Here is a 25,983-nt window from a genome sequence, read left to right as displayed (position 1 = left end):
ATTCCTGATCCCCTTTACCCTGCTCTATGTTTTCCCCTGAGCATTCACCATCTTCTAACATTGTGCATGATTGATTTATCATGCTTCTGTCTCTTTGCACTACCATATAAGCTCTCCAAAGAAGGGATTTTTGTCTTTTTTGTTATTGTTGTTCACTGATACATCCCTAGGATCTATAACTATGCCTGGTATATAGGAGATGCTTAATAAATATTTGTTAAATGAATTCATATATCTGCCTTTTAATCAAATCCTTTGATGTTAGAGATCTTATTTATCATCTAAGGTAACTTATCCCTGGTTTTAATAACTCAAACTATTTGATATGTCTTCCTTATATTAGAGATACGTTTGTTTGTTTTTGACCTTCCAAACACTGGTATTTGGTCCACTCCCTTGGAGCTAAATAGAATAAATCAAATCTCCCTCTTTTGTTCAACAGCCCTCCAAATTCTACATCCAGCTTTAGAAGAAAACCTCACATGGCTCCAAAGTAAGTTGAAAATTTGGTTAAAGTGTCAAATAATAAAAAATGACTCATGCTATAAGCATCTTATTTAATTTAAAAATATAATTCTGTTTCTTTGGTGGTAATCTATTTTCCCAGGCTGCTTCTAAGATTTTTATCCTTGTATTTGATTGATTATAGTTCAGGTTCACTACAATGTCTCTAGTTATGGGTTTATTTGTATATCCTGCTTGGAATTTGCTACACTTCCAGAATCTGTGGTTTGATATGTTTATTTCTGAAAAATTCTCAGCCATTATGTTTTTAGATATTGTTTCTGCCTCATTCCTTCTCCTTTCCTTGTATTACTCCATTACACATGGGTATGACTTTCCTAGTGTGTCCTCTCTGTCTCAGCCTTCATCTGCATTTTCCATTCTTTCTCTGCCTGTGCTTCATTTTGGATGACTTCCTCTGAGCTATCTTCCAGTTCATTATTCTTTCTTCAGCTGTGTGTAATTCACTGTTAAACACATTTATTATGTTATTAATTTCAGCGTTTTTTGTGTGTTTTTGAATTCAGGTTTTATTATTTACTTCTCTTTTTATACATTTTTCAGCCTTTTGAGATTTTTAAAAATTCTGATTATGACATTCGACTTATTAGCTACTTTTCCTATCCTTCCTAGTCAACTGTAAATTTTATAAGCAAATTGTTCTTAGGATTTTTCAATACATATAGCAAATACACGTTCAGTGGTTCTAAGGTCCAGGTGTTGTGGGAGACACAAAAATGTCCAAAGCACCATTCCTGCCCCCAAGAAGCTGATAGTAATGACATTCATAGGGACCACCGTGTAAACAACAAAAATGCAAGTCAGAAGGAGGTTGGGGTGAAAGTGCCTCAGGGAAATCTAAAGAACAAGGTGCATTTCCAGAGCAGAAGATATTGAAATTCTTTGACTGTACAACAAATTTCCAGACACATTTTCTTTTCTGTCTAAATGTGAAATTGAGCACAATTTTCAGGTAGTGTGATCCCTAACTATATATATATATATATATATATATATATTAGTTAGTTAGTTAATTAATTGGCTGCATTGGGTCTTCGTTGCAGCGTGCGGGCTTTCTCTAGTTGCGGTGAGCGGGGGCTACTCTTTGTTGCGGTATGCGGGCTTCTCATTGCAGTGGCTTCTCTTGTTGCAGAGCGTGGGCTGTAGGAGCCCAGGCTTCAGTAGTTGCAGCATGTGGGCTCACTAGTTGTGGCTCACAGTCTCCAGAGCACAGGCTCAGTAGCTGTGGCGCACGGGCTTAGTCGCTCCACAGCATGTGGGATCTTCCCGGACCAGGGCTTGAACCCGTGTCCCCTGCACTGGCAGACGGATTCTTAACCACTGCGCCACCAGGGAAGTCCCCCTAACTGTATTATACTATTGCTTGATAAAATTCAAATTTATTCTACTCTAATTTTATATATAAACAATTATCTCAAAATGAACACAAAGCACCATATCCCTATTTTGATTGCTCTATCATTTAAATCATTTCTAACAGTCCTGTTTTGAGGAAGAAATTACTCAGAAATATTTATATGGATAAATATTCATAGAAAATATTTAGTGATGACTAACAATGCACTGGGAAAAGGCTGAAAAAAGAACTGGTATACAGATCATTTTGAAACTTCCAGGATAATAATGGAGAGGCAAAGCCAAACTCTCCACTTCACTGAGGAGGAGTCTCGTCACTCCCTTGTGAATCTTTCTTGGCTCCCCGTACTCTTCTGAGTAGGGAAGCTCAGAATAAGTCCTCTGAAGAAAAGCACATAGAAGAAAACAACAACTTAAAAACAGATGTAAAATATACTCTATGGGCTGGATTTGAGAGGGCACTCCAGTCCAGAATTATCCGGCCTCTATTTAGTTCCTATGGTGTATTTCTCCTAGCAAATGTACAAACACATGTAGCTCTATGAGGGCTCAGGTACAATGTAAAGCTGCGGATCAGAAACTTCCTGACAAGCACAGATTGGGTTTGGAATAGAGCTGCTCTGCTTGATGATGGCTGTAAATAAGAAGATGTTGTTGCAATTTGAATAAGAAAATAAGAAATGTATGTTGCAATTTGCAGGCAAGAGTTAGAAATTTCAGCCAGGCAGAATCTCACAGGACGGCAGTGCTTTGGAATGTCACCAAAATCCAGGTCTGGCCCCAAAGCAGATTCAGAGACTGGATTTGTTCAGTGGGCCCTGCATGGTCACTCTCTTGGGGACAGGCTCACAGGCACTTAAATAAGGAGAATCTAAGATTTAAACTCAAATGCCAATTTCCCAATTAACAACTGAGGAAAATTCTATTCCACAGACCACAGTGCTAATTATATTTCCTCCTGGTTTGAAAGTCTGAATGGGAACGAATAAATACATTGCATTTTAAAATTCAAATAAATTAAACAAAGCACAGAAGAACAGTTCTCAAGATTATAAGTTGTTTATAAAGAGGATGTAGATGAATGATGATGTGGAAATTTTATTTTAATTTTGGTATTAATGGAAATTATAGGTTTAACTCTAAGTCCAGATGCCTGTTATTATTCATAACCTTTTAATATGGGCCATCTCTAGAGACACAGATATAAAAGAAAACAAACATTAAATACCACACTAGTTAAACTAGGGCTGAGATAAGATATTTGTATGAGAATTTTCTCTATTCAGAGGACACTTGCCAAAAGAAATGTTGATGCTTGTATGACTCAAATTGTTTTTCCAAAATTTCTCTCTAACTTTTCTACTCACAGTAAATTAGCCCTAGTGGAGTACTAAAATATTAAGAAGACAGTAAGCAAAGTCTGTCTTTCCAGAACATTAACCTGTATTTGTATGTAGTTTTATCTTAAAATATTAGTAACAAAAAGATAATAATCCTCATAAATTCAATTTTGGGGACTATAGATCAATTATTACTGGCAAGAGAAACTACAAGATTGAATGTCACTGTATTTTGCTCATGTTGAGGGTCAAAGAAATAACTTCTTTGCATCTTAATTTATCCACTTTTCAAAAACAGTCTGTGATAGCCCAGTCACAGCAATGTAAGGTTCTCTGGCATGCACTTCAAAACTCTTATATATGTAACTGGTTCACTTTGCTGTACAGCAGAAACTAACACAACATTGTAAATCAACCATATTCCAATAAAAATTTTTTAAAAATAACTAACAAGGACCTACTGTATAGCACAGGGAACTATACTCAACATTATGTAATAACGTACAAGGGAAAAGAACCTGACAAAGAATAAATATTTATATATATATATATATATATATAACTGAATCGCTGTGCTGTATACCTGAAACTTACATGACACTGTAAATCAACTATACTTTAATAAAAAAAATTAGAAACAAAAAACAAAACTCATAGCCTCGACCCATTTCCCAGTTCCAAAGCCACTGTCACATTTGTAGGCATATGTTACAGCAGTACCCACTCTCAGCACCAATATCTGTCTTAGTGAGCTGGGACTGCTATAAAAAAGTACCGTAGACTGACTGGGTGGCTTATAAACTACAGAAATTTGTTTCTCACAATTCCAGAGGCTCTAAGTCTGAGATCAGAGTGCCAGCATGGTTGAGTTCTGCTGAGAGCCCTCTTTCAGACTGAAGACTGTTGCCTTTTCCTTGTATCCGCACATGGAAGAGAGCAGAGCAGAGGAAGCAAGCTATCTTCTGACCCTTAGTAGGGCACTAACCCCATCATGAGGACTCTACCCTTGAGACCTCATCTAATCCTAATTACCTCCCAAAGGCCCCACCTCCTAACACCATCACATTGGAGGGTAGGGTTTCAGCATATGAATTTTGGAGGAAGACAAACATTCAGTTCCTGACATTCTGCCCCAGGCCCCCCAAATTCATGCCCTTCGCATATGTAAAATATATCCATTTCACCTAAACAGCTCCCAAGCACATAACTTGTTTGGTTTCACAGGTTCACAGCTAGAGAGGAATTTTACCTCAGGATGAACGTACCTTGAGTCTCACTCATACCTGATTTAATTGATATTTAGATGAGACTCTAGAGTTGATACTGGAATAAGTTAAGATTGCTGGGACTGTTGGGATGGAATGCATGTATTTTGCATGTGAGAAGGACATCAATTTGGAGGGGCCAGGATGGAATGTTATGAACTGAATGTTTGTGTTCCTCCCGAATTAATGTTGAAACCCTATCCTCAATGTGATGGTACCAGGAGGTGAGGCCTTTGGGAGGTAATGAGAGTTAGATGAGGTCGTGAGGTGGAGCCCTCATGACCCGGATTAGTATCCTTGTTAAGAGTCATGAAAGACTCACTTCCTCTGCTCTGCTCTCTGTCATGTGAGGATACAGTGAGAAGTTATCAGTCTTCAGTCTGATCCAGCCTAGTGGTACTTTGTTATAGCAGCCTGAACTAAGACACAGTCCCAAAGTGAAAATACTAATATCCTTTAACATATTAACCACAGAAAATAACACAAAAGTGAGTTCTAAAGAGCTATAAATGCAAATGCAACTTCCTATAGATATTTTTAAGTGAGTCATTATAGCATCATTTCATTGGAGTTTTTATTACAGTAAATAGGAATCTCTGACATATCATTTTCAGTCTGACCTACATAATCAAAGTAATACATGGAAATAGATTTCCCATGCTTGAGTAACTAGCCCTTCTCTTTACTTAGAACTATCTGTCTTACTTTCAGTTGTTTTTATTCTAGGCTTTTATTTTATTTTGTCAAAGATTTCTCTCTTTAATGAAAAAAATCAGTAGATAATAAAGCTGGTTCCAAGGAGAATACAGAGACTGGTTTATATAGCCAGTGAAAGAAAAAAAAATGCTGAAATATAATTGCTAAGTTAGATATTTGTTTAATTTCCTATAGAACAATAAAATCACAACATTTGATGTAATCTTTTGCATTTCTAGACGGCTTTTAGAATTTAAATTTTAATGTCCTGATTGACTTTGAAAGACATACAGTAATCATTTTAGGCTATTATTTTAGATAAAGTAATGCCAGCTGCTATAATGGAAAGATTCCTGATACTCAATGGCTTAATAATACAGAAGCTTATTTCTGGCTCACATGCATTCCAGTTGGTGGCAGGAGTGAGGACGGGCTTCTGTTCCATTCAGGCATTCAAGGGCCCCAGCTAAACAGATACTGACATGTTTATTAATTCATGGCTTCTAAGCCAGTGTGGACACTGACATCTGCCTGGCCAATAAGAGAATGGAGGGTCATATGCCAAGGTTTTATGCACAAGCCTGGAAGTGGCACACATCACTTCCGCTCACTTCCACTGGCCAGAGCTCAGTCACGCAGCCACACCTAACTCCAAAGGAGGCTGGGAAATGTCATCTGCTCTGGCCCAAGAGTAAAGGAGGAAAGGCATGGTGAACTGCTAGCTACTCTCTGCTCTAGCTACCTTGTTGGTTCCGTATACTGTCACGTCCTTAAGTCTTCCCCCAACTCAGCTTTTGGAAGGTGAAGAGTTCACTCTATCAGAACACAGAAGTAGGAGTATAATTTGGTATTTCAACTTCTATGGGAATTGCAGGCCTGGAGTTCATATCTATCTGCTGTTAGGACAAATGGAGGGGCAGCTAGAAGATATAATAAAAACGTTCTAGGCAGGATCATCTCATTCTGTTGGCCCTTCTTCCCAAATATATGGCCTTTGAACACTCTACACAGTTTTACTCATTTATGAGGCTCAGCTTACAATCAAAACATAAGTCAATGCCATTTTTGTCCTTCTTTTATCAAAAAAACAAATGCCTTTCAAAAGAGGGTATTGGCAACGTCAGCTTTCCTGTTCTAACCATTTATTTTCCTCGTCTAGCCAGTAGCACAGGTCAACCCTCTGTCTACAATAAAGAGAGGGTGTCACCAGCCTAAGTGCTATTTCAAGTCTGGGGACATTAGTTTTCAACGGATGGGTACCATTTCTATTCTGATTCCTGCTGACATGGGTTGGCTGTTCCGGAAAGAAGACCTGAAGTTGCTCTCCAGGGCTGAAGTGGTCAGTTTTCTTTTTGATGAAGCTTATTAATCAATGTTTGGCATAAAACCAGGCAGCAAAGTACATCCTAGAATCCAAGAACAAGGCACATTAAAATGCCAGCTGCTGGGACTTCCCTGGTGGTCCAGTGGCTAAGACTCCGCACCCCCAATGCAGGGGGCCTGGGTTCGATCCCTGGTCATGGAACTAGATCCCACATGCCGCAACTAAGAGTTCATATGCCGCAACTAAAGATCCCACATGCCACAACTACAAGATCCCACATGCGGCAACTAAAGATCTCGCATGCTGCAACTAAAAAAAAAAAAAAAAAAAGATCCCGCACGTGGCAACGAGGATCCCATGTGCTGCAACTAAGACCCAGTGAAGCCAAATAAATATATATATTAAAAAATAATAATAAAAAAAATAAAATGCCAGCTGCTAAGGTACTGGACTATCCTTACCAAAAGTCAGGCTCTAAACCACTCTCACCTTATGTCTCTTTGGTATTTGGCTTTTAGGGGTATCCTTTGTTTTTAGGGAGGACTTGGCCTATGTGACATTTTATGTTATTAGATGGCAAATTTGACTAAAGGAGGGATGGATGAATGATAATCATAGCTATGGAGAACATTTGGTAACCCTTTCAAAATAACAATACAGGAAGACAACGACTGATAGGTTAGGAAGGAAGGCTCTAAAGGAAAAGAGACATTGTGGTTTGAGTCCCAGATCTGCCACATTGCAGCTGTTGGACATTGGGCATGTCACTTAACCGTGTCCAGCCTCAGCTCTCCCACCTGCAGCTCATGAGACTGACTGCACCTTCTGCATAGAGTTGATGGTTAAATGAGGTGATGCATATAAAACTCAGAATAGTGTCTGGCACACAGTAAGTCTCCATAAATGACAGCTATTGTCATCATTTTACCAAGAGCTGAAATGTCCCACATGACACAATTATGGGCTCAATAGTATTTGTCCCTGAAATATATTACAAAACTGAGACAGTAAGGATGGATGCTAAGAAAGCATTAACATACAATACTCTTGCCAGAAGAGAAGCATCTCATAAGGGTTTACAGTACGCAGAAGTATAAGATGGCTACTCCTACTCCATCTCCTGGTGTCCGATTATCTTCTCCTAGTTATTAAATCAAACGCTAGTCTAGGCACTGCTGTGAGGGGATTTTGCAGATGGAGAGATTACCCCAGTGTTCCTGACTTACGCCGGAACACAGAGCCCTTAGAAGGGATCGGGCTCTTCCTAATGAGGAGATTCCAAGCATGTGAGGGTCTATGGAAGGGGTACATGGTGGGGAACTGTGGGGGGCTTGATGGCTGACAGCAGTCCCTGGCTGACAGCTAGCAAGAAAATGGGGCCTCAGTTATTCAACTGAGAGAAAACAAACTTTGCCAAACCTGAGGGGGCCTAGAAGTGGATCTTTCCCTAGTCAAGCCTCCAGAAGGGAATGCAGCTCAGTCAGCATCTCGATCTCAGCCTTCTGAGATCCTAAAGGCAGGATCCAGCCAAGTCATGTCTGGACTTCTGACCCATGGAAACTGAGGTAATACATTTGTATTGTATTAAGCCACTAAGTTTGGAGTAATTGTTTATGTAGCAATAGAAAACTAATACAGCGTTCCAAAGATGAAAAAAATTAGCTTTCCTAAGCCTTCTACCAAAATTTCAGCAACAGCTGCCTCTGTTTTTTCTATGAATTGGGGCTAGAATGCCTGAGTCATTCCAGTAGCCCATGAACAACACATACAGGAGGTTGGTTTGTGTATGTGCATATGACTGTGCAAAGGATGGAAAAATTGTGATCTTTTGCAATTCAGAATTCCATGCCCACTGGTGATAAGTGTTAAACCCTCCTCCTTAGATATGAGGGTACACATATCTAAGGCTAACATTTGCTTTTTATTTGACAATACAGTCAGAGCTTTTATAAATTACCCTATCATGTACTTAATATTTACCATAAAAGACAAAAGTGTTTGCACATGTCGTTTCAACAGTAAACGAGAGCAAATACACTCAGGCAGACCTCCTATCCTGCACTGCTAATGACTATGAAGCTTGAAGAAAACAGCACTGTGCCCTTTTCTCTAAAATGACTCGCTTGCCAGTTGAAATCTGCAGGAATTTCCTTCCATGGAATGAGAGGACACAAATGACAACAGGAACCAAGGTGCAGAGTCAGGGATTTCTCTGGATTTATACTATTATCTCAGCAGATGACCAATTCTTTGTGGAACAAGAACAATGAACAGTCACTGAGGCCTTTCTCTTTTTTGTCCTCTAAATGATATCTGTAGTCATATGGTTCTCTGCCCTGAAGTGAGTCACTTTGCTGCTTAAAATAATTAACTGAACGTTAGGAGATGAAGTACAAAAGAAATGATGCCGGAGCTTTATAAGAGAAGCAGAGAGGGTCATCATTAAAAGAGGGGGCTTTAAAGTCACATGGAGACCTGTCGGTCAGCTGTGGACTCTGCCCATTTGTAGCCAGGTGGCTCTGTATTAATTTTTAAAATCTAGGTTTCAGTTTTCTCATCTGTTAAATGTATTACTTGAAGAGGAAATAAAATGGGTGCCAAGCACCTAGTACTTTGTCTACCACAAAGTAAATACTCAATAATTGGTGGTTATTATTAACATTATCATTCAAAACCTCACGTCCAGTTCTCCTTCCTACTTGCACCCTCCCCAATCTAGTTGACAGGAATCTCTTTCACAGGCCTGATCCTATGCCTCTCTTGCTGGAAATTCTGGATGGCTCTCCAGTGTCTGGACCAGTGGTGCTGAATTTTTTTCCCCTTTGAGAAAGCTATGGAACCCCTCCATAGAAAAAGTACACACACACACACACACACACACACACACACCCCACACACACATAACCCAAACTTTACATATAATTTCCAGGGTTCATGGACCCCCAAACATGGTGGGTGTTTCTCATCTTTTCTGTTTGAAACAAAGGCAGCCTGCAATCAAGACTGGTGCACCAGATAAGAACCTATGGCCTGGAGGATTTGTTCCAAATCCTTTGTTAGAGGGCCCCAATGCACTTTTCCAGGCTTACTTCCCAGGCACTGTCAATTTCCAACACACACCCTCGGTTTCAGCCACACCAGATCTTCCCGAGTGTGCTGTACATCATCACTGCATCTGACTATGCTGTTCTCTGGAAATGTACACCCCATTTCCCTGTCCTTCTCCTCCTTATGCCTCAAGTCTCCACTCAAATGTGCCTACCTCTGAACATTTTTAATTTTATGGAAGAATTAGCCACTTCCTCCTCTGTGCTTATATATAACATAGCAGCACACTGTAATACTGTGTTATTTTTGTATCCATTTCTTTTTTTTGAAACTGTAAACTCTTTGAAGAAAGAGATCATTCTCATGATTTTATGAAGAAAGATCATTTTTATGTCTCTCCCTTCAGCTAGCAGAGTTCATCCCAGGCATGAGGAAGATGCTTAAAAATACTTATTTATTGGTCAATAAATATACGAAAAATGTTCAGCATCACCAGTAAGCCAAAGAAACACAGACTTAACTAATGATACAACACTTTTTTTCATCTGCCAGTTCAGTAAAACAAACAAAATGTTAGCAAGGGTCTCGGAGAGGGTGACATTCTTTAACACTGATGGGGGTAGGGTGAGTAGGATACAAACTGGTACAAACTTTCTGAGACATAATATCAAAAGATGTACCAATACTCTTAGTTATGTTCATGCCATTTGACCCAGCAATTGCATTTCTAGGTATTTAGTCTAAGGAAGCAGTTAAAGATGGGAGCAGCAATTAAGATGTGAGCATTGTTTACAGTGGTGAAAAACTGGAAACCACCTATCAGTCGGGGATTAGTTAGTTAAACAACAGTCGTGGAGCCAAATGATGCAATAAAGTCAGTCACTGAAAATGATCTGAACAGGAATACTCCTTAATAATTCATATCAAAACTGACTATACTACATTGCTGAATGAAAATAGCTGGTAATGAAATAGCATTATTTGACGGTGGGGGGTAGGAATACACAGTCAGACACACAAACACAGTAAAGTTTTGGAAGATGCACACCAAAGATTTTATAGTGGTTACCTTCAGGGTGGCATACAGTGATTTTTTTCTCTATCCTTATAGAATAAACAGAAGTTAAGGAAATGTTATTTGTGTAACAAGAAGACACACGTATATTTCTTGAATAAATAACTCATTCTAAAAGGATACGATCACTCTTCTCTTTAGAGAGCATTTAATTTTAACTCTGCTCTCTTGCTTCAGATTCATTCCCAGTTTCTTTCTTTCTTAGAAGCTTTTTCTTTAAAAATAAATAATACACGTCACAGTGTTAAATTCAAATGGATTCAAGGATAATGAGTCTCTCTCTCTCTCTCTCATGCCTGTGCGTGATCACTAGTTACCATCCCCAGAGGCAGCCACTGTTTGCTGTTTTCTGCCTGGCTTTTCAGAGAAACTTTATAAGTAAAATTAGACATATATGTATTTGTATTATTACATATATACTTTTCTTGCATAAATGGTAGCATACTTATACACTCTGTCCTGAAGCATGACGTAAATTTTTAAATTTTATTTGTATTAAATGTATACACATACACAATTTCCAAAGTTAAATGGTTCTAGAAAAGTTATATTGTGAGAATTTGGTAAAGTTGCAGGATACAAAATTAATACACAGAAATCTCTTGAATTCCTATATACTAACAACGAAAGATCAGAAAGAGAAATTAAGGAAACAATCTCATTTACCATTGCAACAAAAAGAATAAAACACCTAGGAATAAATCTACCTAAGGAGGGAAAAGACCTGTACTCAGAAAACTATAAGATACTGATGAAAGAAATCAAAGACAACACAAACAGATGGAGAGATATACCATGTTCTTGGATCAGAAGAATCAATATTGTGAAAATGACTCTACTACCCAAAGCAATCTACAGACTCAATGCAATGGCATTTTCCACAGAATTAGAACAAAAAATTTTACAATTTGTATGGAAACACAAAAGACCCTGAATAGCCAAAGCAATCTTGAGAAAGAAAAACTGAGCTGGAGGAATCAGGCTACCAGACTTCAGACTATACTACAAAGCTACAGTAATCAAGACAGTATGGTACTGGCACAAAAACAGAAATATAGATCAATGGAAAAGGATAGAAAGCCCAGAGATAAACCCACACACCTATGGTTACCTAATCTATGACAAAGGAGGCAAGAATATACAATGGAGAAAAGACAGCCTCTTCTATAAGTGGTGCTGGGAAAACTGGACAGCTACATGTAAAAGAATGAAATTAGAACACTCCCTAACACCATACACAAAAATAAACTCAAAACAGATCAAAGACCTAAATGTAAGGCCAGACACTATAAAACCATTAGAGGAGAACATAGGCAGAACACCCTTTGACATAAATCACAGCAAGATCTTTTTTGACTCACCTCCTAGAGTAATGAAAATAAAAACAAAAATAAACAAATGGGATCTTATGAAACTTCAAAGTTTTGTGCAACAAAGGAAGCCATAAACAAAACAAAACAAAACAAAAAAAAGACATTTCTCCAAAGAAGATATACTGGTTGCCAACAAACACATGAAAGAATGCTCAACATCACTAATCGTTAGAGAAATGCAAATCAAAACTACAATGAGGTATCACCTCACACTGGTCAGAATGGCCATCATCAAAAAATCTACAAACAGTAAATGCTGGAGAGGGTGTGGAGAAAAGGGAACCCTCCTACACTGTTGATGGGAATGTAAATTGGTACAGCCACTATGCAGAACGGTATGGAGGTTCTTTTAAAAACTAACACAGAGCTACCATATGACCCAACAATCCCACTCTTAGGCATATATCCAGAGGAAACCATAATTCGAAAGGATGCATACACCCTGATGTTCAATGCAGCACTCTTTACAATAGCCAGGATATGGAAGCAACATAAATGTCCATCAACAGAGGAATGGATAAAGAAGATGTGATACATATATACAATGGAATATTACTCAGCCATAAAAAGGAACAAAATAGTGCCATTTGCAGAGACATGGATGGACCTAGAGATTGTCATACACAGTGAAGTAAGTCAGAGAGAGAAAAACAAATATCATATAGTATTGCTTATATGTGGAATCTAGAAAAATGATACAGAGGAACTTATTGGCAAAAGAGAAATAGAGTCACAGATGTAGAGAATAAACTTATGGTTACCAAGGGGAGTAAGAGGGGGTGGGATGAATTGGGAGATTGGGATTGACATATATACACTACCACGTTAAAAACAGATAACTAATGAGAACCTACTGTGTAGCACAGGGAACTCTACTCCATGATCTGTGGTGACCTAAACGGGAAGGGAATCTCAAAAAGAGTGGATATATGCATATGTATAACTGATTCACTTTGCTGTACAGCAGAAACTAACACAACATCATAAAGCAACTATGCTCCAATAAAAATTAATTTAAAAATATTTTTAAGAAGGTATACTGTGAAAAACACTTGTCTCTTGAACCCACTCTCCCACCCTTCTCATTCTCATTCTCATTGTTGCACATTAATGAGGGCAACCCCTTTAATTTTTAGCATTTTCTTTTGGTGTTTACCTTCACATCTGTAAGTAATCTACTGCTACTTCTTAATTTTTCAGTTTGAGCCTTATCCATTTGCTTCTATGGAAGATAATGGAAGCTTTTTTCCTCTCCCTCTCTCTGTGCATTTGTTTTACCAACTCTTCTACATTTTCATTTTGGGTAGTTTCATCTGACGGTTCACTTCCACAGTTTTCATCTGTATGTAATACGCAGTTAAACCCATCTATTGAGTTCCTAATTTCAATTGTATTTTTTAGGTCTTCAATTCCCATTTTTTCTCTTTTATACTTTCTAGATCTCTACCAAAATTTTAAATCTTGCCTTTTATTTCCTTCAGTATATTAAGCATATTGTAGTTTTATATTAATTTGTCTCCCGTATGCCTGGTAATTTTTAAATTAACTGTTTGACGTTGTGTATGAAAACTGTAGAGATACTTTGAGGCTTAGAACAATGTTGTCTTCCTCTGGTGAGACTATATATTTGCTTCTAGGAAAGATGTTGGAGAAAACTAGCAATCCTGGAACTCCTTTATATAGGCAGAGATTAAAATGATGGTCCGTACTAGCTTACTTTTGTTCCCAGAATGTAGCTTTTCCTAGTACTAACCAAAAGTTTGGGAGTCTTACCAAGTCCATTCTTCTCCAATTTTTCTCTCTCTAGCCTGTCCTGGTTCCAATGTTTACCTTCTTAGACCAGTGAGTTTTCTGAAAGCTCCTTTCAGTTTTTCAGCCTCTTCTGGTACTATATGGGAAAAGCAGTCACAAACGCTGGACATATATTTCTCAATTTCCTTTTTCTTTTGGGTTGTCATTGGCTTTGTTTGCTCCATCATTCCCTGAAACTCATGATTTTTCGTATTTTGCCCAGCTTTTCTCTCTGTTCTTAGAGGGAAGTAGTTCAGAATGATATATTGAATTGAAAGGGCTTGGTCTGAGCTTGGTATGCTGAGAGTTCCGGTTGGTCAAGCAATTGCCCTACCTCTTAATTTCCCCATTAAGTCTGAGAATTTTAAGGCCAGCAGACTTTGATTGTATGAGGGAGGCAGGTATCTGTAATTTACACAGCTCTTAAGTAATATGTACCAACAATTTTTTTTAAATTTTTATTTTATATTGGAGCATAGTTGATTAACAATGTTGGGTTAGTTTCAGGTGTACAGCAAAGTGATTCAGTTATACACATACATGTATCTATTCTTTTTCAACAATCTTTTAAGGCTACAAGGAGGTATCTTTGAACAAGGACAATAATGTTCTTTCTGAAAGTCACTGCCTTCTCAAGACAGATTAAAATTTTTTAATTAAAAAATTTACAAAATTAAAAAAATTTTTTAAGATAAAAAAATTTTTAAAGAGACAGTGAAAAGTGTCATATCAAACACAAGTCATGATGATAGTTAAATAAAAGGAAATAGGACTGCTCTGAGCACATAGGCATGATTTTCACAGTGCCAGGAAGCATCTGTACAAATACATGAATAAATAAGCCCCAAGGAGCTAAAGAATTAGAAAGCTAATGAACCTGAAATTTCTAAAGTAAGTTATTTGCTAATAAACCTTTTTTTCTTTGATGTGGAAGAACACATATGGATTCATCAATAAAAATGTTTTATATTTTATAAGATGGCTTCACTGTCAAAAATTATAGAAACAAGTGAAGAGTAAGGAAAAAGGCAGCATTAGAGTTCCCATTTGACAGAGCACTGTACTACGTGGATCAGTTAAATTTGAAACCTTGGGGCCTCTCTGAGTGTGCCTTATTTCTTTTTCTTTCTTACCTAAGAAAAATATAAAAGATCTTAAGATACAGTGTCATAAAAATTTAAGTCTTTCCATAAGCCATTTCACCTAGATCTTCTTGTCTGTCAACACTAATAATCAAAGCTACCATCTATTGAATGCTGAGTGCTAATTTTTTACCAGGCACTTTCTACATAGATTATCATGTTTAATCTTCTAGATGCCATTACTAGTTCCATTTAAAGAGAAGGAACCAAAGGCTCTGAAAGATTAAATAACGTGCCCAGAATTAGTGCACGCACAGTTAAGGCTTGATTCCGGATCTGTTTGAATACAGTACCTACACTGCCGATAGTACAGAATACTACTTCAGCACTGACACACTTAACCACTCTTTGTTGAGTGACTACCATATGTAAGATAACTGTGCATGACACATGACCATGCCCACCCTCAGATAATGTTGTCCTCCCCTCCCAGACACACCCCAGTTTAATGTCCTAACATCTCAGAGGAGGATTTTTTTTCTTCCAAAGCATGAAACAATGCTGCATACAACTTCATCGCAACTGACATTTAAAAAAATACCCCAAGTGTCACCCTATGGAGAGCTCTACTATGTTATATATGCCTCTCCAGTCTCTTTCCTTTTACTTGAGACAGGGAAGATGAAATGTGACTACGGAAGAATATGATCTGCTCCCTGATCAACATCATATAATATTGACGTATGTGTGTTGGGGATTTCATACCATTAATAAACTTTTACACCATGCATCTCTTCTTGTCTTTTCTCATTATATAAAAGTGTTTATTTCATTTTGTACTAGCTTATTATTGAAGATGACTGTCTACTGTCAGTGCACAAACAGGCAGAATAAATTCTTTAGTTGATAATGACAATAATAGGCATCCCCTAAAAGTGACATGAGTTGGTGTCTTAGTCAATGTGGGTTGCTATAACAGAATACTATACTGGGTGGTTTATTAACAACAGAAATTCATTTCTCGCAGTTCTGGTGGATGGCAGTCTGAGATCAGAGTGCCAACATGATCAGGTTCTGGCATGAGCGAGCTCGCTTCTGGGTTGCAGACAACCATTTTTCTCATTGTATCCTCACGTGATGGAGAGGGTGAGAAAGCTCTCTGGGGTCTCTTTTATGAGGGCACTAATCTCATTCATGAGGACTCTACCTTCATGACTTAATTACCTCCCAAAGGTCTCATCTCCTAATACCATCACTTGGGGGGTTAGGATTTCAATATATGAATTTGGAGGGCAGGGCACAAACATTTAGCCCATTGCAGTTGGGTTGATGATGATGATGGTAATAGGGAAGAAGTTATAGATTTTTATGGAGGAGGGAAATTAGAACTTGAAAAAAAAAGCACATTTGATCCATATGAAGGAAGTTTTGCCTTAATCTCCCTCTGTGGTGACAAGTATTAACTGTATGCCTGAATAATAATTAATTAACATAAACAATTTGCTAAAGCTAAGTAAGAGCTGGAATAGGCAGAATGAAGATGGAAAGGTTTACAAAGCATGCAGGAAACCAAGACATTTTTCTTTTATTTTCTGGCTAGCTCTTTAGTGACAAGGAAATCAAATCTCCTTTCATTTTGGCTCTAGCTTATACTGGAACTAATCATATTCAATCAGTAGAGCTGTTGCTCTAAATTCAGGGAAGGTGCTGACCCATCATGTTACCTAACATTCAATCAGTAGCTTTCCTTCTCTCAGGGTGGTTTATAATCAATATGACCTATTGGAATCTGTCTTTTGAGTTTCACATTTAGCTATGCCAAAGTAAAAGAGGTCTCAAGTGAGGGTGGGGGTGAGAGGCTTACAGCTCTCTGTCAAGTACAAACCTTTGCTTCTGGAAGTCTCTTGATATCACTGCCACTGGTATCCTCTTGTCACTGAATGAGTCACTTGGTATGGCTTAGGAAAAGCACAGTCCATTCTGGAATGGCTATGACTTTTATGTGGTGAAAGAAAAGATGCCCACCATGATAAACTAGAATGTTATTCTCTTCTTATCTCCTTATTACTGTGAATTTATTTTATAGATTTTTCACAATTAAGGCTAAGACATAAGAACTCTGCTCTCTCATGCCAGCTGAAGATACATTTCATCATCCTTTTGTCAGTGCTCACTGATAATATATAAAGCACTATAAAAAGCAGTTAAGAGGACTGACAATAGATCAATGAGCTTAAGCTTTAAAACATGTCTTTTACTCTAACACACAGAAAAAAGAGATAATGTTTTGAAAAATGAAAAGCCAGGCATAGTTGTTTCCATATCTTGGCAACTGGAAATAATGCTGCTGTGAACACCAGGGTGTGTGTATTTTTTTGAATTAGTGTTTATGTTTTTTTCAGAGATATACCCAGGAGTGGAATTGCTGGGTCACATGGTAGTTCTATTTTTAGTTTTTTAAAAAAACTTCCATATTGTTTTCCACAGTGGCTGCACCAGTTTACAGTCTCACCAACAGTGTACAAGGGTCTCCTTTTCTCCACATCCTTGCCAGCATTTGTTATTTGGGACTTTTTGATGATAGCAATTCTGACAGGTGTGAGGTGGTAACTCATTGTGGTTTTGATTTGCATTTTCCTGATGATTAGCGATGTTGAGCATCTTTTCATGTGCCTGTTGGCCATCTGCATTTCCTCTTTGGAAAAACGTCTATTCAGTTCTTCTGCCCATTTTTTAATTGTGCTTTTTTTTGATGTTGAGTTGTATGAGCTGTTTATATATGTTGGATATTAATCTCTTATCAATCCTACCATTTGCAAATATTTTCTCCCATTCAGTAGGTTGTCTTTTTGATTTGATGCTGGTTTCCAGGCAAAGTTGTACTCAAAAACAAGGTAAACATCATATGGGCCAGAAGTGGAAGAGAAACAATAACCTTCTAGTAAAGGAAGCTCAAGGGAGAAAAACGGAAACCAAAAAGAGCTTCCAGGAAGTAAAGGATAAGGGTCAAGGTCCCAAGCTAAGAGAGATTCCTTGTATTTGAAAGAAGGCTAAACAAAGCTGTGATGTTCCTGAGGCTACAGTCTACACACAGGCTTGTGCCAGTGGTGGTGGACATTATGGTGGTGAAATAGAGACTGTCATGTAGATAGGCTCCAGGCCAAGCCACTGCCCAGTGTGATGACTGAATCTACATCCCCATGGAAAAAAGGCTCAACACTTGATTCTGGACTAGTGATTTGCTCAGGGTGAAGACAAATGGAAAAAATGCTAGACAGGGAGATAAGAGGCACTGAGAATGAGAGAAAAAATACCCCACACCTGATTAATTTATCATTTAAAATTCCAAATGCAACCTCAAACAACAGGTTAATGAATTCATTCTTGAGCATCAATAGAGCTAAATGAAATTGATTAGAAAATGTGCCGAGACCCTTGTAGAGGTTCAGGATACGATAATATATATAAAACAAGGATTATGAAACAAAAACATGAAGATACGAATTGAGAATTGTAGATATGAATAACCAATTATAAATCTTGGAATTGAAAAGTACAGTCACCGAAATTAAATTTGAAAAGTAAGGATTCCCAGGTGGTGCAGTGGTTAAGAATCCAGCTGCCAATGCAGGGGACATGGGTTCAAGACCTGGTCTGGGAAGATCCCACATGCCGCAGCGCAACTAAGTCCATGCACCACAACTACTGAGACTGCGCTCTAGAGCCCGCGAACCACAACTACTGAGCCCATGTGCTGCAGCTACTGAAGCCCGCACATCCTAGAGTCCGTGCTCTGCAACAAGAGAAGCCACCACAATGAGAAGCCCGCACACCGCAATGAAGAGTAGCCCCTGCTCGCCACAACTAGAGAAAGCCCGCGTGCAGCAACGAAGACTCAACGCAGTATAAATAAATAAATAAATAAATGTATTTAAAAAAGTAAGTAGATAAGATAAACTTGATTTGCCAAAAGCAAAAAGAGAATTTGGAAACTGGAACATACCACTGAGGAGGCACCACAGAGAGATGAAGAGATGGATGAAGAGATGAAAGATATGGATGGAAATAAAATTAAGCTTGTAGAATTGCACAGAAACATTTGCGTGTGTGTGTGTGTGTGTGTGCATGTGCATATATGTGTATTGTTTTCCTCAGAGTAGAAAATAGAAGGACCGGTAGAGAAGAAACATTTGAAGAGATGATGGCAAAAAACTTTCCAGTATTTAAGGGTCAAATCTTCAGATACAGTAAAGAGAAATTTAAGAAAATAAAAAATGAAAACACAGTCTTAAAAGCAACTAGTGAGAAAGACAAATTACCAATAAAGGAATAATAATCAGGCTAACAGCAAAATTTTATCAGCAACAATTGATGCCAGAGATCAATGTACAAAGGAAAAAAAACCTTGTCAAATAGATTCTTATACTCAGCTAAACTAGCATGCAAGACTGAAGGTGAAATCAAGATATAGTCAAATATACATAAACTATGAAACCTCTAGCATAGAACTTAAAGGGATATAATTCACCAAGAAGGAAGCAGAGAGATATAAGAAATAAAAGAAGAATAAAGAGAAATTCACGAAATATTTTGATAACTAGTGAGTAGTTACTGAATGACAAAATTCAGCAACTTTGTGGAAAGAAGAGAAGATCCAAAATTCTACACAATAATTACAAATGACAGGTGTGAAGAAAGGTTAAGAGATAATAAATGTGTGATAGGGTCCTTGTCTTATTCTTGAGGAGGACCAAGATACTGATTTCTTTCATTATTGTTAGAAAAAGGTAACATTTATTTGTTAGGGTTAATAACAAATAAAATAAATAAATAAAATCTATAGCCTCCAAACGAGTATGGGAAAAATGTACGTAAGATAGCAGTGGTTGGAGGGGGGTTTGGAGAAAATTTATCAATCCAGTACAAAGCAGAAAAGGAGAAAACTAAAGTAGGAAACAGTTATAGTATATAGGAAAGACATGGTAGAAGTAAGTCCATATATTTCAATAATCACAATAAATTTTAAAAGGTTAGTCTTGGTATGGTTGATTGAATAATAGCCCTCCAAAGATGTCCATATCCTAATCCCTGATATCTGTGAATATGTTGTTTTACATGTCAAAAGGGACTTTCAGATATGATTGAGGATCTTGAGATGAAGGGATCATCTTGGATTATTGGTGTGGTCCCAATGTAACCACAAAGTTCCTTATAAGAAGGAGGCAAGAGGGTCACAGTCAGAGAAGAAGTAAGAATGCAAACAGAGGTCAGAGAGCAAAGATGTTATGCTGCTGCTGGCTTTGAAGGTGCAGGAAGGAGCCATGAGCCAAGGTATGCAGGTGGCCTCCAAAGATGGCAAAGGCAAGGAAGTAGTTTCTCCTCCAGAGTCTCAAAAAGGCACACAGCCTTATAGACACATTTTAGACTACCTTCAGAACTGTAAGATAACAAATTTGTTACAGCAGCAATAGAAAACTAATGTACTCACCAATTAAAAGACAGAGTCTATCATTAGCGTTTAAAAAATTCAGTCATGTGGTGTTTTAAGAGAGTCTAAACAAATCAGCACACAAAACAAACCAATGCATACCAAAAAATCCTGAAAATTAGGGAATGAAAAAGATATATCATGCAAATGCTAGCTAAAAGAAAGCTGATGTAGCATTATCTCTATCAGGCAAAATAGAACTTAAGTCAAAAAGCATAAATAGGGGCTAAAATGGACAACTTACTATGAAAAAAGGAATAATATATTGTGATACATAAGTCATGAATTTATATGCACCTACCAACATAGCTTTTAAATATATGGAGTGAAAGTTGACATAATTACAAGGAGAAATGGAAAAGTGGGAGATTTTGATAAAATTATATCAGAAACTATTATATCATACAAATAATTAAGGCAGTAAAATATTTGAACAATACAGTACATAAGCTTGATTTAATACAAACATGTGCCAGAAATTCAAAGCAGAGACCCTTGTCACTTGAAGGAGACAGGCATATAAATAAGTAAATATAGAAAGGGGGATCCCTACTTACACAAGAAAATAACCCGATGGCTTAGGATCAGAAGGAGATGTGAAAGCCTGATGGTTCCCTTGATGCCACATCACTGTGTATTTCTATGGCAAATGACCAAAAAAATGTTTAAAAAGAACTGCTTGAATGAGACATCAGAATTACTGCTTCCTGGATCCTGGAAACTCTATAAAGACCTAACTGCAAGGGGCTCTCTTGCAGATCACAGAGGCAAAGGACGCTGTGAAAATGTTTTAGTGCCAGCCGAGTCCCAAGGTGTCACTGACACCTGTACACAAGTTCTCGAGTTAACGGTACACCTGAGGTTGAATTAGAGCCAAGAGTAAATGAAAAAGAATTCCAAATGCTTCCAAACAAGTGCTGAGCAATGCACTTGCTCCACCTAGCAAGGGGCACCCATGCAAAGAAGGCATCTATCTTCCAGCCCAGGGCTGAGGTCCCAGTGGCCAGGGACCACATCCTCGCCCTCATTTCTGCTGTCATCCTGACAGGAGCGCCGTATGCACAAGCAGAGCCCACACACTCTTGCCAAAAGGGTCTTTCTATGGTCTGCTCTCACATTCTGATATTTTTTACCCCACGCAAACCAGAGGTGACTTACTCTATTGTTTGGAGTCCTTCACCTTAATCCAAGTAAGTTGGCCCATTCAAAACCTCAAGGGGAGGCTGATATTTCAAACATTCCAAAGCAAAGCATGACAGACGGCTGGCAGTGGGTGCCGCATCTGGGGAGGGTGGACTTTTTGACTGGCAGTCAAAAGAGGGGAGAGAATGACCCCTCCTTTTAGGGCACCCAGCAGAAAAGAGAAGAACTTCCAGACATGGATTTGTAGTGATAACATAAGAAATGAAGACTGTGCCCTTGGCCCTACTTATTTCTGAGTGAGCAAGAAATTAAATGCAATAATTATCTGACCACAACTTACGGGGGCACTGAGCGCTGGGGTTAGGGAACAAACAACTATTAACTGAAACTCTCCTAATGTTTAGTGATTCCTGTAAGGATGAATTTGTAGATTCAGTATGGTATATCAAGTTGAAATTTAATAAATGGTATTTCAATTTCTTTCTCCACTGTAGTTAATTTCTAAGTTAGTGTAATTCAATTTCTATATTAACACACATAGTATTTACTAGGAAATCCATCAAAAATCCCAGCCGAAATATGAAAGGAGTTTAATTTTCACCTATGAGAAATACAGTTGAAACTACTTTTATGCTATAAAGGTAATCAACTCAATAAACGCCAGTTTTCCACGAGGAGCCTGAGGGAAGAACATCACACTTTTGTCGCCTTGGAACTGGAGCTTGCTGTTTTAAGATGATACTAAACAATCAAAAGATGGAATCATGAAAACCTTTATGGAAAAGAAAAAGTCCCATTTTAACAACCATATGGGTCATTCAACATATATACTATATTAGTAAAACACAACAGATCCTTGATGTGCTTTTGTTTCTTAAAATGTACCAAAAGTTACCACAAATTGTGAAATCTGGAGATATCTGAAAATGAAAGGGGAGGCAGTGAGGAAGGGAATCCTTGTTGTATTTGTATGTAAGCATTCTTGTGGTTTCTGCCCATCTCCTTCCTCTGTAATCCACTGGGACCCTCTCATTCCCCCTCTCATCATCTCAGACAGGTTGGATGACTCCTCCTACCCACTGTGAACTCTGCACATACAAAACTGGACCGGAAGCCACATTTCCTAGGCAATACCCCATGCTTCCACCAAACACACCAACGGCGACTCACTGGATAAAGACTAGAGAAGGTGTCCTTTTCTGTAGGATTTTTCTTTCAACATTATTCATTATACAAGATCAACAAGGCACTAGATCAAGAGTGGGCTTGTGTCTGAATCGCATGTTCAAAAGAGCAGTGACTGTACCGGAAATCACTATCTTTACAAGGAGTAATGACAAATGATAATATAATAATAATGATAATGATAAATGGCTCCTAGTTGGGACCAATGACTCTGAGGAGCCATTACAAGTCGATAGAAAACTATGATCCTATTCCCTCTGATATTTTATAAAATTAACAATAATTGATTTTTCCGAAATATCTGACACAGTGGCACAGTGGTTGAGAATCTGCCTGCCAATGCAGGGGACACGGGTTCGAGCCCTGGTCTGGGAGGATCCCACGTGCCGCGGAGCAACTAGGCCCGTGAGCCACAACTACTGAGCCTGCGTGTCTGGAGCTTGTGCTCCGCAACAAGAGAGGCCGTGACAGTGAGAGGCCCGTGCACGATGATGAAGAGTGGCCCCCGCTCGCCACAACTAGAGAAAGCCCTCGCACAGAAACGAAGACCCAACACAGCCAAAAACAAACGAATAAATAAATAAATAAAATTAAAAAAAAGAAATATCTGACAAATGCTGAAACCAAATGTCAGCACTCATTCAAATGTCAATTAATTTGGAAATAGGAGAAAGGCTAAACTATTTTAAATTTTATATTTAAATTTAGAAAATTTCTTTTAAAATCAAGAATAGTTTCAATTACTGAATTAGAAATTCCTAAATTCTGCAAAAAATTGGTATCTCTGTTTAAAAAATTAGCTTATAGAAGACTAGTGGATCTAAATGTCATTATAAAATACACAGAAATAAGATAGACTCATTTCTAGAACCAATTTATATCTATTTTTCTATCTATCTTTGTTTTGCTGTGTTCTTTAATTTCTACTTTTGGAAACTACCATCTTGTTGTATTTCCTACATCCTTAAAAACTACATTAAAATATTGCCAGAAGGAAGAGAGAATAAAAATAGAATAAGCATACTAACAAGTCTGTAGCCAAATGGCTTCAAATTAAATACAAGGAAGCATTTCCAGTTATAGAGACATTTAAAAAGCGTTTTCTGGAAGTGCGGGGCTGAGCTCAGGAACAGTTCAGTAAGGAGGTCTCTGAAGCATCTCCCTGAACTGGGATTATAGTCAATACATTGGCTTGTTTACCAAACTACATGTATATTGTGTTTCTAAATCAACAAAAAGATTATAATAAAGAGGAAGTGGGGATGAGAATAACATAGTTTAATGCAGTTGAACCATTTAAATCTCTGCTTCTGGTGATCATTTTCAAAGGCATGTTGCCAAAATAAGGCCACTGCCTATTAACATATAGGCAGAGCTGTGTTTTCAGTGACAGTTCCACAATCTACTCACCATGCATGCCTTGAATAATGCGGGGATTAAGGACTGGTTAGACAGGTTGAGAATCCTGAGGGAGTCCTTCAGGACGTAGATATTGCCAAAATCAACCTGAGTGGGATGTACGTAGATAACTGGGCCTTCTCCAATGCTCCTTAAGTGACATACCTGCGTTCCATGTAAGAGAAAGAACACAGGAATGGCTGAAAATGGCTGGCCTTTAAAATCAAATTAAAACAGAAGCTTTTAAGCATCCCTTTGTAAAAAGCAGGGACATAAAAGGGTGCTTATTAGAACTGACATCCCTTCTCCCTGGTACTCTGCAGTCAAAGGTCACAGGGATGGCCATGCTGATCAGACCTGGAATTCCTCCCTTAAAAGAATGATCCACTTCCCTGGGTCAGTCCAGAGCCGTGCACCCGAGGGGAAACCAGAATAATGGTCCTTGATATGCCACCCAGCACTACAGCCTCAAGAACACTTAGAGGTTAAGGACCAGCACTTCAGAGTTGGATGTGGCTGGACTGAGTCTCAGTTCTGCTGTTGTATTAGCAACACAATAGGGCCATCCACTGAGCAAAGTTGTGCAGGCTGGGGACTGAAACCCACCTTGCTCTCCTCCCCTTGCCCTGTGCCCTTGGCCAGGCACTGTGTCTGCCCAAGGAAGGGGGTCTTTCTCTTTCATAAAGTGCTTCCTGCTCAGCAAGCTACCGTCTCATGTGCTGCATCTGTGCAATGCAGGCACACTGTAGGCTAGAAGGGTACCTGGAAGGTGGCACATTTCAGTTGGCCTGTTAGTGATGTTGCTTTATAAGTCAGGTGGCTTACCTATGGCATCTTATATGGAAGACATAAAAGCAAAATCTGGGTTTATTTTACTCTCTGAGCAATCAGAATCACTTCAAACAAATGTATGTTGACATCACCCAGCTTCCAAGTAAACCCGATGTCTAGGAATTCACAGTCTGTTGGGCAACTTCCTTCAAGATTCAAGATTCATCCATCGATTCAGCTCAAGCAGCAGAGAGATTTCCATGTCTCTCTCTTCCCAGGCTTGGAGAAAGACTAAGACTTTCAGTAGGCTAATTTGGGATATAAGTCCAATTATAGAATACGTTATAGCATATAGTTGTATATATATCCAATAACCTACAGGAAAAGATCTGGTGAGCAGTGAGTAAAACCAATCTCAGAGTCCACATGTAGCAAGCTAAGGATACCCAGCTTTGTACTAGGAACAACTCAGGAGCGTGTTAAACATACAGATGTGCCTGTCCTCTTCCCTCAGAGATTCTGATTTAATAGGTCTGGAGAGGGGTCAAGTGTGTCTCTGTGTGTGAGAAAAATCAATTGCTATAAAGCACCACTTTTAGATGTAACCACAAACAGATTCCCGAAGTAACAGCCCTGGTATTTTACCACTGCAGAGTGAAAATGAAAAACTCTAGAACTACCAACAACTAGAGGATATGCAAATATGTTGAGTGCCTTACATACGAAGGTTGGAATGTCCGGCAAGAAGTATGGCAATTATAACTACAATTCTGAAAATTGGCTCTCACCAGAGGGGGGTCCTGGCTCCCGACGGTCGAGATGTACACTGTGGACCTGTACTCCCCAAGGACTTGGGTCTCCAGGGCCAGAGGTATGTGAACGGTGCTGTTGGGGGAGATGATCCCGCAGGGGGTGGGACTAGACAGCAACACAGCTGGTGCATCCTGATATACCTGGTGGGACAGAGAAGCCAGAAGGAAAAGCAAGCCCCAGGCTCAGTATGAAATCAACAGCACGTTAGATCATTTTCAAACAAGCGTTGTCCTGAGTCTGTGGAGGGCTTTTAGAATTGAATCATCATTAAAGCAGGTGAATGGAGATGAGCACCCCAATTCAGCCAGAA

The 25,983-nt window shown here is 38.6% G+C and overlaps 1 protein-coding gene across 1 annotated transcript in view; it reads right to left on the bottom strand.

Moving 5' to 3' along the window:
- The window catches only part of HYDIN (HYDIN axonemal central pair apparatus protein), a 432,285-nt gene that overhangs the window by 189,191 nt on the left and 217,111 nt on the right, over positions 1–25,983 (bottom strand). Inside the window, 2 exon segments of the mRNA XM_060000506.1 lie at positions 24,102–24,254; positions 25,649–25,813. Of these exon segments, the coding sequence (XP_059856489.1) occupies positions 24,102–24,254; positions 25,649–25,813 (318 nt within the window).

This window comes from Delphinus delphis, chromosome 20, assembly GCF_949987515.2.
Source record: "Delphinus delphis chromosome 20, mDelDel1.2, whole genome shotgun sequence".
In the NCBI taxonomy this organism is placed as follows: domain Eukaryota; kingdom Metazoa; phylum Chordata; class Mammalia; order Artiodactyla; family Delphinidae; genus Delphinus; species Delphinus delphis.
This window is presented reverse-complemented; position numbering and strand designations above follow the sequence as displayed.